The sequence below is a fragment of the Sarcophilus harrisii genome, chromosome 2, assembly GCF_902635505.1.
Source record: "Sarcophilus harrisii chromosome 2, mSarHar1.11, whole genome shotgun sequence".
Taxonomy (NCBI): domain Eukaryota; kingdom Metazoa; phylum Chordata; class Mammalia; order Dasyuromorphia; family Dasyuridae; genus Sarcophilus; species Sarcophilus harrisii.
Genome location: NC_045427.1, coordinates 75,131,118 through 75,144,225, shown reverse-complemented (window position 1 = coordinate 75,144,225; position 13,108 = coordinate 75,131,118). Strand labels below are relative to the sequence as shown.

Sequence of the window (13,108 nt, the reverse complement as noted above, 5' to 3'; positions counted from 1 at the left end):
CAGTGGGCAGGTCCCTTAGCATCTCTCAGCCTCAGTTTCTCCACCTGTAAAATGGGAATAAAAAAACAGTACCTACATCCCAGCATTGTTGTGAGAAACTCACATGAGACATGTGTAAAGTGTTTTGCAGATGTTGAAATGATAGATAAAACTCCTATTTTCATAATATATTTTTATACTAATAGCTTTTTGTTTTTCAAAATATATGCAAAGATAGTTTTCAACATTCATCCTTGCAAAACCTTATGTTCCAAGTTTTTCTCCCTCCTCTCCCCCCACCAGACAGCAAATAGTCCAATACAGGTTAAATGTATGCAATTCTTCTAAATATTCTATAACATTTTATAATTTTACAGAGAATGGCTGAGCTCAGAGAATGCTCAGAATTCTGAGAATGCCCATGATTGTGGCAGGTAGGTAGTTTGAGTAATGCTAACCTAATTTTACAGTCTAGTCAGCCAAAGTTGAGAGAGGACAGAATGACCTCTTTGTGCTGACCCTGTATCACACAGATCTAGGACACCTGATCTGAAGTCAACTATATTCTCCACCATATTCAAATTTTTCTTATTCAGGGTTCAAATAAGCCTCTGACTACATTGTTCTTGGCTATGAAGTTTTTTTTTTCCTTTAAATTAATCTTTTTAATGTTTGATAGTATTTTATTTTCCAAATACATGCAAAGATAGTTTTCAACATTCACCTTTGCAAAACCTTGTGTTCCAAAATTTTCTCCCTCTCTCTCCCTCTCTTATCTGCCCAGGACAACAAGCAACATGATATAGGTTAACCGTGTAATTCTAAGCATATTTCCATATTTATCATACTATGCAAAAAAAAAAATCAGATTAAAAGGGAAAAAAAAAACAAGAAAGAAAAAAAAGCAAACAAACAACAAAGGGTGAAAAGTTGTGCTTTGATCTACATTCAGTCTCCATAGTTTTTTCTGTAGATGTGGATAGCTCTTTCCATCACAAGTCTGTTGGAATTGCCTTGACTCAACTCATTGTTGAAAAGAGCCAAGTCCATCACAGTTGATCATCACATAATCTTGTTGCTGTGTACAATTTTCACATGGTTCTACTCACTTCACTTATCATCAGTTAATGTGAGTCTTTTCAGGCTTTTCTGAAATCAGCCTAGTCATCATTTCTTATAGAATAATAATATTCCATAACATTCATATACCATAACTTATTCAGTCATTCTCCAACTATTGAGCATCCACATGCTCATTAGTTTCCAGTTCCTTGCCACTATAAAAAGGTCTGCCACAAACATTTTTGCACATGTGGGTCCTTTTCCCTTTTTTAAGATCTCTTTGGGATACAGGCTCAGTAGAAACACTGCTGGGTCAAAGGGTATGCGCAATGTGATAGCCCTTTGGGTGTAGTTCCACATTGTACTCCAGAATGGTTGGATCAGTTCACAACTCCACCAGCAATGTATCAGTGTCCCAGTTTTCCCACATCCCCTCCAACATTTGTTGTTATCTTTTGTTGCCATCTTAGCCATCTGAAAGATGGTACCTCAGAGTTGTCTTAATTTGCATATCTCTAATCAATAATGATTTAAAGAATTTTTTCATGTGACTAGAAACGACTTTCTTTGTCTGAAAATTGTTCATATTCTTTAGTCATTTATCAGTTGGAAATGCCTTGTATTCTTATAAATTTGATTCAATTCTCTATGTATTTTAGAAACGAGGCCTTTATCAGAAACAATGACTGTAAAAATTGTATCACAGTTTTCTGCTTTTCTTCTAATTTTGGCTGCATTAGTTTTGTTTGTCTGAAACTTTAATTTAATTTAGAATCAGAATTATCTACTCTGAATTTCATAATGTCCTCTAGTTTTCCTTGGCCATAAATTCCTCCCTTCTTTACAGATCTGAAAGGTAGACTATTCCTTGTTCTCCTAATTTGCTTATAGTATCATTCTTTATATCTAAATCATGAATCCATTTCAAACTTATCTTGGTAGAAGATATTAGATGTTGATCAATGCCTATTTTTTTCAGTTTTCTCAGAGATTTTTATTAAATGGTGAATTCTTTTTTCCCCTGAGACAATTAGAGTTAAGTGATTTGCCAGGGCCACACAGCTAGGAAGTATTAAGAGTCTAAAGCCATATTTGAACTCAGGTCCTCCTGACTTCAGGGCTAGCGCTCTATTCACTGCACCACCTAGCTGCCCCCAAATGGTGAATTCTTATCCAAGAAACTGGAATCTTTGGTTTATCAAACGTTCAATTACTCTAGTCATTGATTATTGTGTCTTATGAATCTAACCTATTCCGTTGACCCACTACTCTATTTCTTTTGGCTATAAAGTTATATTGAAAAAAGACCCTTTTTGGTCTTCCCATGGTTTGCCAGAAGAACCTATCATCCAAGACATAGGGTTTAATGCTTACAGATACCCAAATAATCTCCTGACTCTCCCAGCCCACACAGCTCCTTTACTTGTCTCCTACTCTGCTGGAGCTGGTCCCTGGGCTAAGCTGTCCCCCCACAATCCTTCCAGCACTTCTCCACCTTCTCCGATTGGCAGCCAACCCTCAGTTAGCCGTCCTGTTCTGAGCCTTCCTCCAGACCCCTTTCAGGGGTTTGGACCTCTTCAAACCTCTCTTTGAGATGGGGTACCCAGGCTCACTGCATGCCTTATTATTGGGGACCGTCTTGTGATTCCCTAATAAATATGTCTTGTAGATGGCACTCAGGAAAGTACTGTAGGAGTCTTGTAACCCCATTCTAGAGATGGGACCCAGATGTAACAAATCTGGACCCTCTCCCCTATGGTGCTTTAGCATGCTTTATGATAGCCTTATTTCAACTCAGGCTAGGGTGGACAAAGAGCGAGTTTCTCCATTCTGTCTGAAGTCTGCAGCTCCCTCAGTTTAAGTTCTGTATACTAAAAGAGAGCCTGCGCAAGGGAAGTAAAACTGACATTTTCTGAGAATGTTCAGCTGCTTGATGGGCAGTCAGGCCCTCCTGTCCATCACTCAGGACTACCTGCATTATGCCGTGCCCTGATATATTGAAGTGGACCCTTCCATGTGCTGGGCTGTTATTTGTTAGAAAGAACTCTCTTCTTTGACATTTTTATAGAAATATAATTTTTCTGTGGCTTACACAGAGTAGTAGGAGGAATACTTAACGTTGTTGAGCCTAGGGAATACACACTGGGAAAGAGCACTGAATTGGGGGGCAGAGGACCCCTCGATTCCTGACTCTCCTACTTGTTGCATAACCTTAGGAAATTTAATAATTGCAGGAGCTCAAAGGAAATATGAGACATTTCCACTATAAATGTTCACTTGGATTACTTGTGCCCAATGTGTGGAGGAGCCTTCCAAGCTCATTTTAATCTGATCAGTCACAGTCAAACACACTGTACCTTGATCCTGGCTCAGCCATGTCATTTTGGTCCTCTTGAAAAACTTAAGTAAAGGCACTTGAGTTCTCTGGGCCTCTGTTTTTCCATCTAGAAAATGAGCAATCCCCCAGCAAATATGGTCCAAATAATCAGCCTTCTACTCTCTTTTGAATCTCATCCACTGCAACCAAGTTGGGGGGCAGGTCACTGTAGACTAAGAAATTACTGTCCTCCCTTATGTATTCTCTAGTTTTGTATTTGTGAAATTAATGTCTTTAATCCATTGTTTTCAATCAATTTTCTCTCATTTGCTTCATCCTGATATGCTAACTAACTGTCAAGAGCTTTTCTCAATCCCAGATCGGTCATTGAGGGTGTTCACAATCCTTTTATCCTCTACAGATTTGAAAACTCTTCCATCTGGGCCTTTATCTATGTCATTGATAAAAATGTGAAAAATTACCAAGATGGATCTTTGGGTACTGCACAAGAGATGACCCCTAGGTCCAGCCTTAAAATTAAGCTAGTTGTGAATCCACCAATGATAGAGCTACTGAGTGTCATGTTTTCTATGAGGATAACTTGATATATTTTTATCATATGCTTCACTTAAATCTAAGTGAAATGGAGCTTCACTATTTCTCTGGCCTAGTAATTTAGTTATCTTGACCCCAAAGTGTACCCACAGTTTGCATGGAGATGCAACAACCAAAATGTCCCTTTCCTCAAGGAGTTAACATCCTATCAGGCGAGATGACATATTACATGTAAAAGTAAATAGTACATATAAAATACAAATATATTTTAATAATAATAATAGTTTTATATTTAAAGAATAAAATGTAATAATTAGTATTCATTTTAATAGCAAAAATATAAAATAATACATTAAAAAGTACATATAAAGTTCCTTCAACAGGGGAAGATGATACTTGAATAGAAAAAGGAAACCAGAAAATGTGAGAGGCAGAGGTGAGGAAGGAACATCCTCCAGTTTTGAGCCACGTTTTTTTTTAAAGGCCCAAAGACCAGAGTTGAAAAGTCATGGAGGAAGACCAGTTTGTGTGGACTTCAGAGTGCTTGGATGGGAGTCACATGTAATAATGTTACTTAAAGAAGGTGGAGTTAAATTATGAAGAGCTTTAAATGTCAAGCATAAAAATAATAAAAGTAATGCTTTATATTTCATTCTAGAGGCAAATGGGAACCCTTGGAGTATATTGAGTAAGAGTATAATATGGTGACATGATTTTTTTAGAAAAATAACTGGTAGATAGTAGATTATAGAAGGGAGAGACTTGAGAAAGGGAGATGTTTAACAATAGATTTTAGAATCTAGCAACCAAGTCAAGTTCACTAGCCCACAGTTTGTGGACTGTTTTTGAGTCCTCTGTTTTGAAGGGGAATGACATTCAAGCAGAGTGGATTCTACTGGAAAGTTATGAAGCCAGAATAGGATTGAGGGACTTCCATGAAATTAAACTCTGAAATTCCTCTTATAACATAACCTCTTATTTTTCTTTCTTAATCTTCCGATCTGGTCTCTCTTTCCTCCTTTTCCAATCTTGACCCTAGAGTTGTCTATCTCTAGAATTCAATCTTAAACCCTGCCCTAGACTCCCCTGTCCTTTAAGACTATTCATCTTTTTAAAACCTGCCTTTTCTGTGCTTCTGTACTGTTGATTATCACAGAATTTACACAATATATAATATGTTATATAACATAAATTCTGACTATGAATTTGTGTTATATAATCTCACCTGAGCCCTCACTGCTGCATAACAATTCTACTTATGTGTAATGGGCTGTCTTTTTAACGTCCCACAAACTTTTCCTCAATTTCCCCTTCCTTCTTTATGATACTTCCCCTCTCCCTTTCAGGAGAAGACAGAGAAAATGAGAACATTTTCTATCCATGCATCCAGCTATCTATGTATCTATCTATCTATCTATTTTAAAACTCTGTCTTCTCTCCAGCTTTATGCTTCTCTTCCTCAAGGAATTAATATCCTATAAAGGAAGATTTACACACACACACACACACACACACACACACACACACACACTATTTAAAGGTAATTTGAAAGAGGTAAGAACTAGCAGAATGTTGATACTGACCCTTGCATCCAGTCATTGAATTAATAATAGATCCTCCTAATTACCCAGTTGCTCATGTTTTCCATAAGAATAACTTGAGATATGTTATCAAATACTTCACTTAAATCTAGTTGAAATGGAGCTTCAATGTTTCTCTGGTCTATCTTTTTTAAAATTTTATTAAAGCTTTTTATTTACAAAACATATGCATGGGTAATTTTTCAATATTGCAAAACCTTCTGTCCCAAATTTTCCCCTCCTTTCCCACACCCTCTCCCCCAGATGGCAGGTAGTCCAATACATGTTAAATTGGTCTACCTTGCTAGTAATCTTGACCACAAAAAACGAATTTATTAAATATATCATCCTCCATTCTCTTCTTTATTGTTCTAGTCCCTAAGAATTTTCTCGTTACTTAAGACAAACCCTTATTTTTGTTCCATCCCATCCCCTTCCACCTCTTATTGTAAGTTATCTTTTCAATCATCTTACTCAAATTCAGGATGACTTTTTTTTTCCTGTTGGTTTCTTTTCTTGCTTACCTACAAATGTACCCAGATCTCCCTCATCCTTAAAAAAAAAACAAACACAAAAAACAAAAAACCTTTCACTTGGAACTGTCATCCCCTTAGGCAATTGTTCCAAATCTCTTCTTCATTTCACAGCCAAACTCCTGGAGAAAGTCATCTGCATTCATTGCCTCCACTTCCTCACTTTCCCATCATCTCTCAGTTCCTTACCCCAAGGAGATCTGATTTTATTCGAGAATGTATTTCAAAGCCTCTTGACCAAAGTCTACAGCCACAGAAAAAGGAATGGATGATCCCCTTATTTTGTCCTTAACAGAGTTCATTGATTGCAGTTGAGAACCTGTCCCATATAAAGAAACATTAGGTAATTTCTACCAACATAATGATCTGGCCTGCACTCCAGCAGAAATGATGTGTTTAGTTAATTGCTTTCACCATTAATAGAATTTGCATAGATTGCAATAATGGCCTTAAAGTGACCATCTAGACTTTAAAAATGTAAACAGCAAGATTGTGAGCATTTACTTTAAAAATATATAATATGTGTAGATAGTTTTTGTAGTTGCTCTTTGTCCTTCATTCTTGAAGAGGACCATGACATGAGAAAGGTGATGCCATGATATGCAGGTGAACTGAATTTAAATGACAGAGGGCTGGGCAAGGTCACCAGCCTGACTTCCTCCTAAGCCCTCAGGGTCCAGTGGCCCGATATAGGCCAGGATGACTGAAGATGGCCCTGGATGCAATGGGAGACCTTGGCTTCTTTAAGCTGAGGGGGTCTTTTACAAGTGATTCAGGCTAGGTAAAAAATGAAGGAGAGAATGGCTTCTTTTACCTGTCCAGGAAAAAAAAAGGTCAATCTGGGAGGGGAGAACCCTCAGGGTTTCTGGCTAAAACAAACAAAAAACAATTGCTATTTACATTTACTCTGAGCCAGGCAGGGCTTAAAATGACCAAGTGGGGCTTAGGAAGCATATAATGTGTATAACATTGTACACACACACACACACATATATTGATCTATGACTTTTTGATCTCATGGATGTAGATATATAGATATACACACACATGTGCTATAGACTATGGCTATTTATATAGGTATAAGTAGATACATAGAAAAAAACACATTTGTGACTTACATTGATTACATATATAGAGAGATTCACCTGTATTTATTATTTTGTATATATGTATGTATAATCATAAATATGATAAATATATACACATGTCATAACTTAATGTGTATGTGCTACTGGCTGTGTATATGTGTATGTATATTTACATCTAGATAGCTAGCTATGACTTCTTGATCTCATATGTATAGCTACTGTTCTCTATATTTTATATATATTATATATATATATATATATATGTATGTATGTATGTGTGTGTATACACATACATATTACAGCTTAATATGTCCATATATGTGTGTATGGATATGTATATGTATATAGATATACATAGATAAACTTGTATATAAGTTTATCCCTCTATCTCTATATCTAGAATCTCATATGTATTAATACTGATCTATTTATGTTATATATTTGTGTGTGTGTATGTGTGTATTGTACATGTATATCCCTGTGTGTATATATATATATATATGTACACATCTGTGTTTATACATACATATATATACTATAACTTAATATGCATATATGTGTATGGCTATGTATATAGATATATGGATGTGTCTATCTCTATATCTATCTCTATGACTTCTTGATCTTATGTATAGATACTGATCTATATATGTTATATGTATGTATATGCACACATTTATGTCATTGCTTAATATGTATGTGTATGTGGCTATGTCTATATGTATTTATTATAAATATATGTTTCTGTATCTATTTCTGTATCATCTACATCTATATCTACATTTATATTCATATCTATATCTATATCTAGCTATGTCTTCTTGATCTCACCTCCCTGGTCTGGCACAATGTGGTCAGACTTTACTAAGGCAGAGGTCCCATCCATTTCTCAGTCTGTGATTCTGTGATCTCGTCATCTTTTGGTCCTTCTTGATCTCTCTGCATTGTTGAGATTATTGACCAACCCTTCCTCCTGCTGGATACTTTCACTTCCTCATGATTCTGTGGTACTCTTGGTTCTCTTCCTTCCCATTTAACTGCTCCTTCTCAGTCTCTTGCATAGATGCATGTAGCTCATGGCTCTGGCCTGGGCACTCTACTCTTGTCTCTGTATGTGCTCTCTTGTTGACCTCATCAGTTCCCATGGGCTTAATTGTCAATTCTGGGGGTGACTTCCAAATCTCTAAGGACAGATCTCATCTTTCTTTTGTTCTAATCCCAGATCACCAATTATTGCTGAATATTTCCATCTGGATGCCCCATATGCTCCTCAAGTTCTACATGTCCAAAACAGAGCTAATTTCCTATCCCATTTCCACCTCTCCACCCCACCCTTTATGGACTTTCTTATTTCTGATGAGGTTATAGCTATCCTTTCACTCACCCAAGTTTACAACATTGGAGTCATTTATCTTTGATTCTTCACTGTTTCCCTCTCTCCCTCTCTTGATATCTAATCATTTGTTGAGTCTTGTCTATTCTATTTCCAAAAATATTTTTGTTATTCATTCCCTTCTTTCCATTCACATGGAGTGTGCTTGTAAGTAAGTCTGGTTTTCCAGGGGAAATCTGAAAAATGTTCTCCTGCCATGCTTTTAATTTTATTCAGTATTATTAACATGTTCTCCATCACTTTCTTAAGTCTAGGCAATCAACAAAATAATAAATCAAGCCTTGATTTGTGGTACTTGGAGATTTTCTGAGGTATAAATTCTCTCTCTAACAATTTAACAATTGCTTCTCCAGAGCTGATATGAGCTTGCCACAGTCCACTTCTGGACCCCACTTTAGTCCATGCAACCAGTGCCTATTGCCTAGGTTACTGAGGTTAGGCTTGTGATTGGCTTCCATTCCTCCATCTAGGTTTGCCTCCTCTAATTAGCTGACAAATGAAGTTCCTAAAGTACACATTAGACCAAGAAGCTCTAGTGGCTTCTTGTTACTTTTATGATAAAACACACAATACTTTCATCATTAAAACCCTTCAGTTTACCTCTACAGGCTTATTGCACATGACCCCCTTCATCCACTCTTGATACCAGCCCAGCTGACTGATTTGCTGATCTCCATTCATTCCATTCCATTCCCCACTAATGAGCCTTTCATAGTCTATTTCTTGTGCTTCTCACTCATTTCTGCCTCTCAGATTCCCTCATTTCCTTGAAAACCTGAAATTCATTTATATCCATTTTGTATTTAGTTTCTGTCAAGGTGTTGTTTCTGTCTAGTATAATGTAAGTTGCTTGCAGGCTAGGATTGTGTTCTTTTTGTTGTTGTATCCCTGACACCTCGCTCAATGTCTTGTCCAGATTAGATGCTTAACAAATGTTTGTTAAATAAATTGAATCATCTTTTAAGCAGCATAGCCAAGGTCTGAGCCCGAGATCTCCACTTCTAGATACAAAACCAGCATTCCTTTCAGTTTGCCATTCTTTAAGTCCCTTTAAGATTTAACAATCTATGACCCACTTTCCTATTCTCTACCTGTCTCTAAGAGGTATATTCAGGCAAATGCTATATTTAGTGCCAATAATTGGGATAGAGGAGTTGCCTCATGTCGGAATCACTTCAGAAAGTGAGATAGCTGGAAGTCAAAGGCCTCGGGTTTGAATCTTAATAGTTATTTACTCTGTGTGTATGATTTGTTGGGGCTGTTGCAGAGGGAATCCTGCAGGATCAGGAATGGATGAGGCTCTCTTCTCTCCGAGGTCTCTTCCAGCTTTGAGATGTCTTGATTGCTCAGTATGTTCTTGTATTTGTCCTTTGCAGGCCAATGAAATGCTATTCTGTGGAAGAAAACTCACAGCTCAGGAAGCTTGCAGCCGAGGGCTCGTGTCCCAAGTCTTCTGGCCAACCACCTTCAGCCAAGAAGTCATGTTGCGTGTCAAAGAGATGGCTGCCTGCAGTGCCGTAGTAAGTACTGGACCTTCCTTCTGCAGGAGAAATCTCCAGGATCCAGAGACATTCTGCCCCTCTGCCTTTGGAACATGGTGATGCTCCCCCCCCACACTTCTTTTTAAAAAGAGTAACTTTCTCCCCCCTGCTCATCAGATCAAAGATCAGAAGAAAATCAGACTTTCTGTACAAGTAGGATTTCAAAGATTTGTTTCAAGATATGTATATGATTTTGAAAGGAATAAAGAGTAAAGGCCATCAGATTAGCGTAGGAAAAACGGATGGAAAGTTGCATGTCTTTCTTGGAAACCTAAAGCTAGAAAGACTTTTAGAACACAGGAGAGCTGAGTAGAGGATAAATAATAGAATTTTAGAGCTGGCATGGCTATTGAAATATTTATTGTAAAAGTGATAATGGGGCCTTAGAATGTAGAAAAATATCTTAGAAAATAATCAGAGCTGGGAAGAATTTTAGAGTACAATCCATAAAATGTTAAAATTCAGAGTATCTACAATATATAGATCCCCAAATGCTATATCTAGAATAGGAGTGGCATAAATAGAATTCTAGAAATGCAGTGGATGTTAAAGTTCACTTAATCTAACCCCATCACTTTACAGAGAGGAGAATTAAGCCCCAGTGATGTCATGGCCAACTCATAGAGCGACATTTCAAACAAAATCAAGACTAGATCTTAGGTCTTCTGATTGCAAGTCCAACGTTTTGTTGTTTTTGGTTTATTTAGTTTTTTTTTCCTCAAAAACTCATTTCCTCTTTAAATTTGTCATTTACTTGGAAATGGAAAGAACCTAATTGATTCCATTCAGTTGAAATTTTGGATTTTTTTTTTGGGGGGGGTAACCTAATACAACTTCTATACTCAACCCAAACTCAAACCAACACTTCATTGCTCAAGTTATTCAGATTTAATATAATCTCTCCAATAGGTGGTCATCCAACCTCTGTTTAAAGACATCTAGTGATAGATTTATTCACTAACTCACCAAGGCACCATTCTACTTTAGAATTGCTTTAAGCATTAGAAAGGGTTTCCTTCCTTTGACGCCCAATCTGCTCTTTCTCTTTATAGAGGAAGTTTATGGATGCTATAACCTTGATCCTTCAATCCTAGATTTGTCCTTGGGAGCCTAGGAGAACATATTTAATCCTTCTTCCAGTGGAAGACTGATAGCAAGGACTTTTTGAGTCTTTTCTTCTCTAAATTAATGTCTTCAATTCCTTTGATGAATCCTCTTTATGGCCCAGTCTCCAGTCCTTTCCCAATATTGTTTACCCTTGTCTGGATACTCTCCAATTAATTAATGTATTTCTAAAAATAACACGCTACAGCTTTCCAGTTATGGCCTGTCTGGGTCAAGGGATGATGGGGCCAACATATGGCCTTTTTCTGGGCTCTCTGCTTTGGTTAATGTAGCTATGGGTCACACTAAGAGAAACTGAATGTACTAATGACCACGCCAAGTACACATCAAGCTTTAACAGTGGGACTTAGGAGGAAGCCAGGCAGGAGTTGGCAGCTCTTTCCTCTGAGAGCGTTGACTTGTATCCACCTCATCCTGGTGTGTGGGTTCTTGGCCCAGCCTAACATCCCCATTTGACTCCTAAGCTTTGTTCTGGAGAGATTCAGTCCAAGTACCAGCTTGTAATTAAGTGTAGATTGTATCTCCTAGAAGTCACTCCAAGCCCAGAAAGTAATATCCTGTTTAAGCAGTAAGGAAAAAAAGTCAGTCATGTAGCCACCGAGATGCATCAGAGCCTAAGAAATGAAATTGGAAGATCAGCCTTCTGGTCTCTGTCCTATCCATGATTGTTCAGTCATTTTATTTTTGTCTGACTCTCCATGACCTCATTTGGGATTTTCTGGACAATGCACTTTTTTTCTTCAGCTCATTTTACAGATGAGGAAACTGAGACAAACAGGATTAAGTGACTTGCCAAGATTCACACAGCTAGTAAGTCAGAATTAAACTCACCAAAATGAGTTTCCTGATTCTAATCCCAGTACTTTATCTGCTGTACTGCCTGACTGCCCCAGACTTTCCTAGGGAGGAAGAATGGGGTTCTTGACTAGCAAGTGCTTCATCCCTCAGGGGGTCCATTGCTTCACTGGAAGCACTGGAAGGGAAGAATGAAGAAAGGAAGGGAGAGAAGAAGGAAGGAAGAAAGAAAAGAGAGCGGAAAGAAGGAAGGAAGAAAGAAAAGGAGAGAAAAAGGAAGGAAGAAAAGAGAGAGGAAGGAAGAAAGGGAGGGAGGAATGGAAGGAAGGAAGAAAGGAAGTAAAGAAAAGAGGGAAGACAGTGAAGAAGGAAGGAATGAAGGAAGGGATGGAAGAAGAAAAGAAAGCAAGGGAGAAGAAAGGAAAAAAAGAGGAAGGAAAGAAAGAAGGGAGGGATGGAGAGAGGAAAGGCAGAGGGGAGAAAAGGAGAGGAGAAAGGAAGGAACATTTCTAGACCTAGCATTCTTTCTGTCATGTCTTGAATTGTAAAATAATAATGGTCATTGATATTTATATAGTGCTTCAGGGCTGACAAACACGAATCATTTCCCCTGATTCCTATAATAGATATTATCTGCATTTAACAGTCTTTCCCTAAGTACTAGAAACTATGCTAGGTGCTGGAAAATGCAGAGAAAAAGAAGTCAGCTCTAGCTGAGGCTCATGGAGGTTGAAATGATTTACTCATCCAAGGTCAAAGGATAGATATAAAACTGGGTTTTCATTAACTTCAAAACCATTGTTCTTTTTAGTCTGTAAGATTTCGCTTTTTTGTGCATCCTGGACAACTTGGACCATTAGTCTCAGAAAGACTATGTATGAATCTCTTCTCAGAATCACATTTTAAGGCAAGAAATTAAATGCACGGGAACTACAAAGAAAGCCAGTATACTGAAATACAGTTTTCATTATTTTTAAGTTCACAGACTTGAAGATAAGAAACTCTGAACTAGATGAACTCTCAAGTCTCTTGTAGTTCTAAATCCTGTGGATATTATGAGACTTGCTGTTGGAAAAAGGGAGGGATTGGGAAAGTGCGGCAATAAGTGGGCAGACCTTTGCAGTCTGAGGTCAGAATGAA

At 37.6% G+C, this 13,108-nt stretch overlaps 1 protein-coding gene across 1 annotated transcript in view; it reads left to right on the top strand.

The window, feature by feature from the left end:
- Nucleotides 1–13,108, top strand: part of CDYL2 (chromodomain Y like 2) — a 241,129-nt gene that overhangs the window by 222,467 nt on the left and 5,554 nt on the right. Inside the window, exon 6 of the mRNA XM_031950348.1 lies at nucleotides 9,884–10,027. Within this exon, the coding sequence (XP_031806208.1) occupies nucleotides 9,884–10,027 (144 nt within the window). The remainder of the gene's footprint in view (nucleotides 1–9,883; nucleotides 10,028–13,108) is intronic.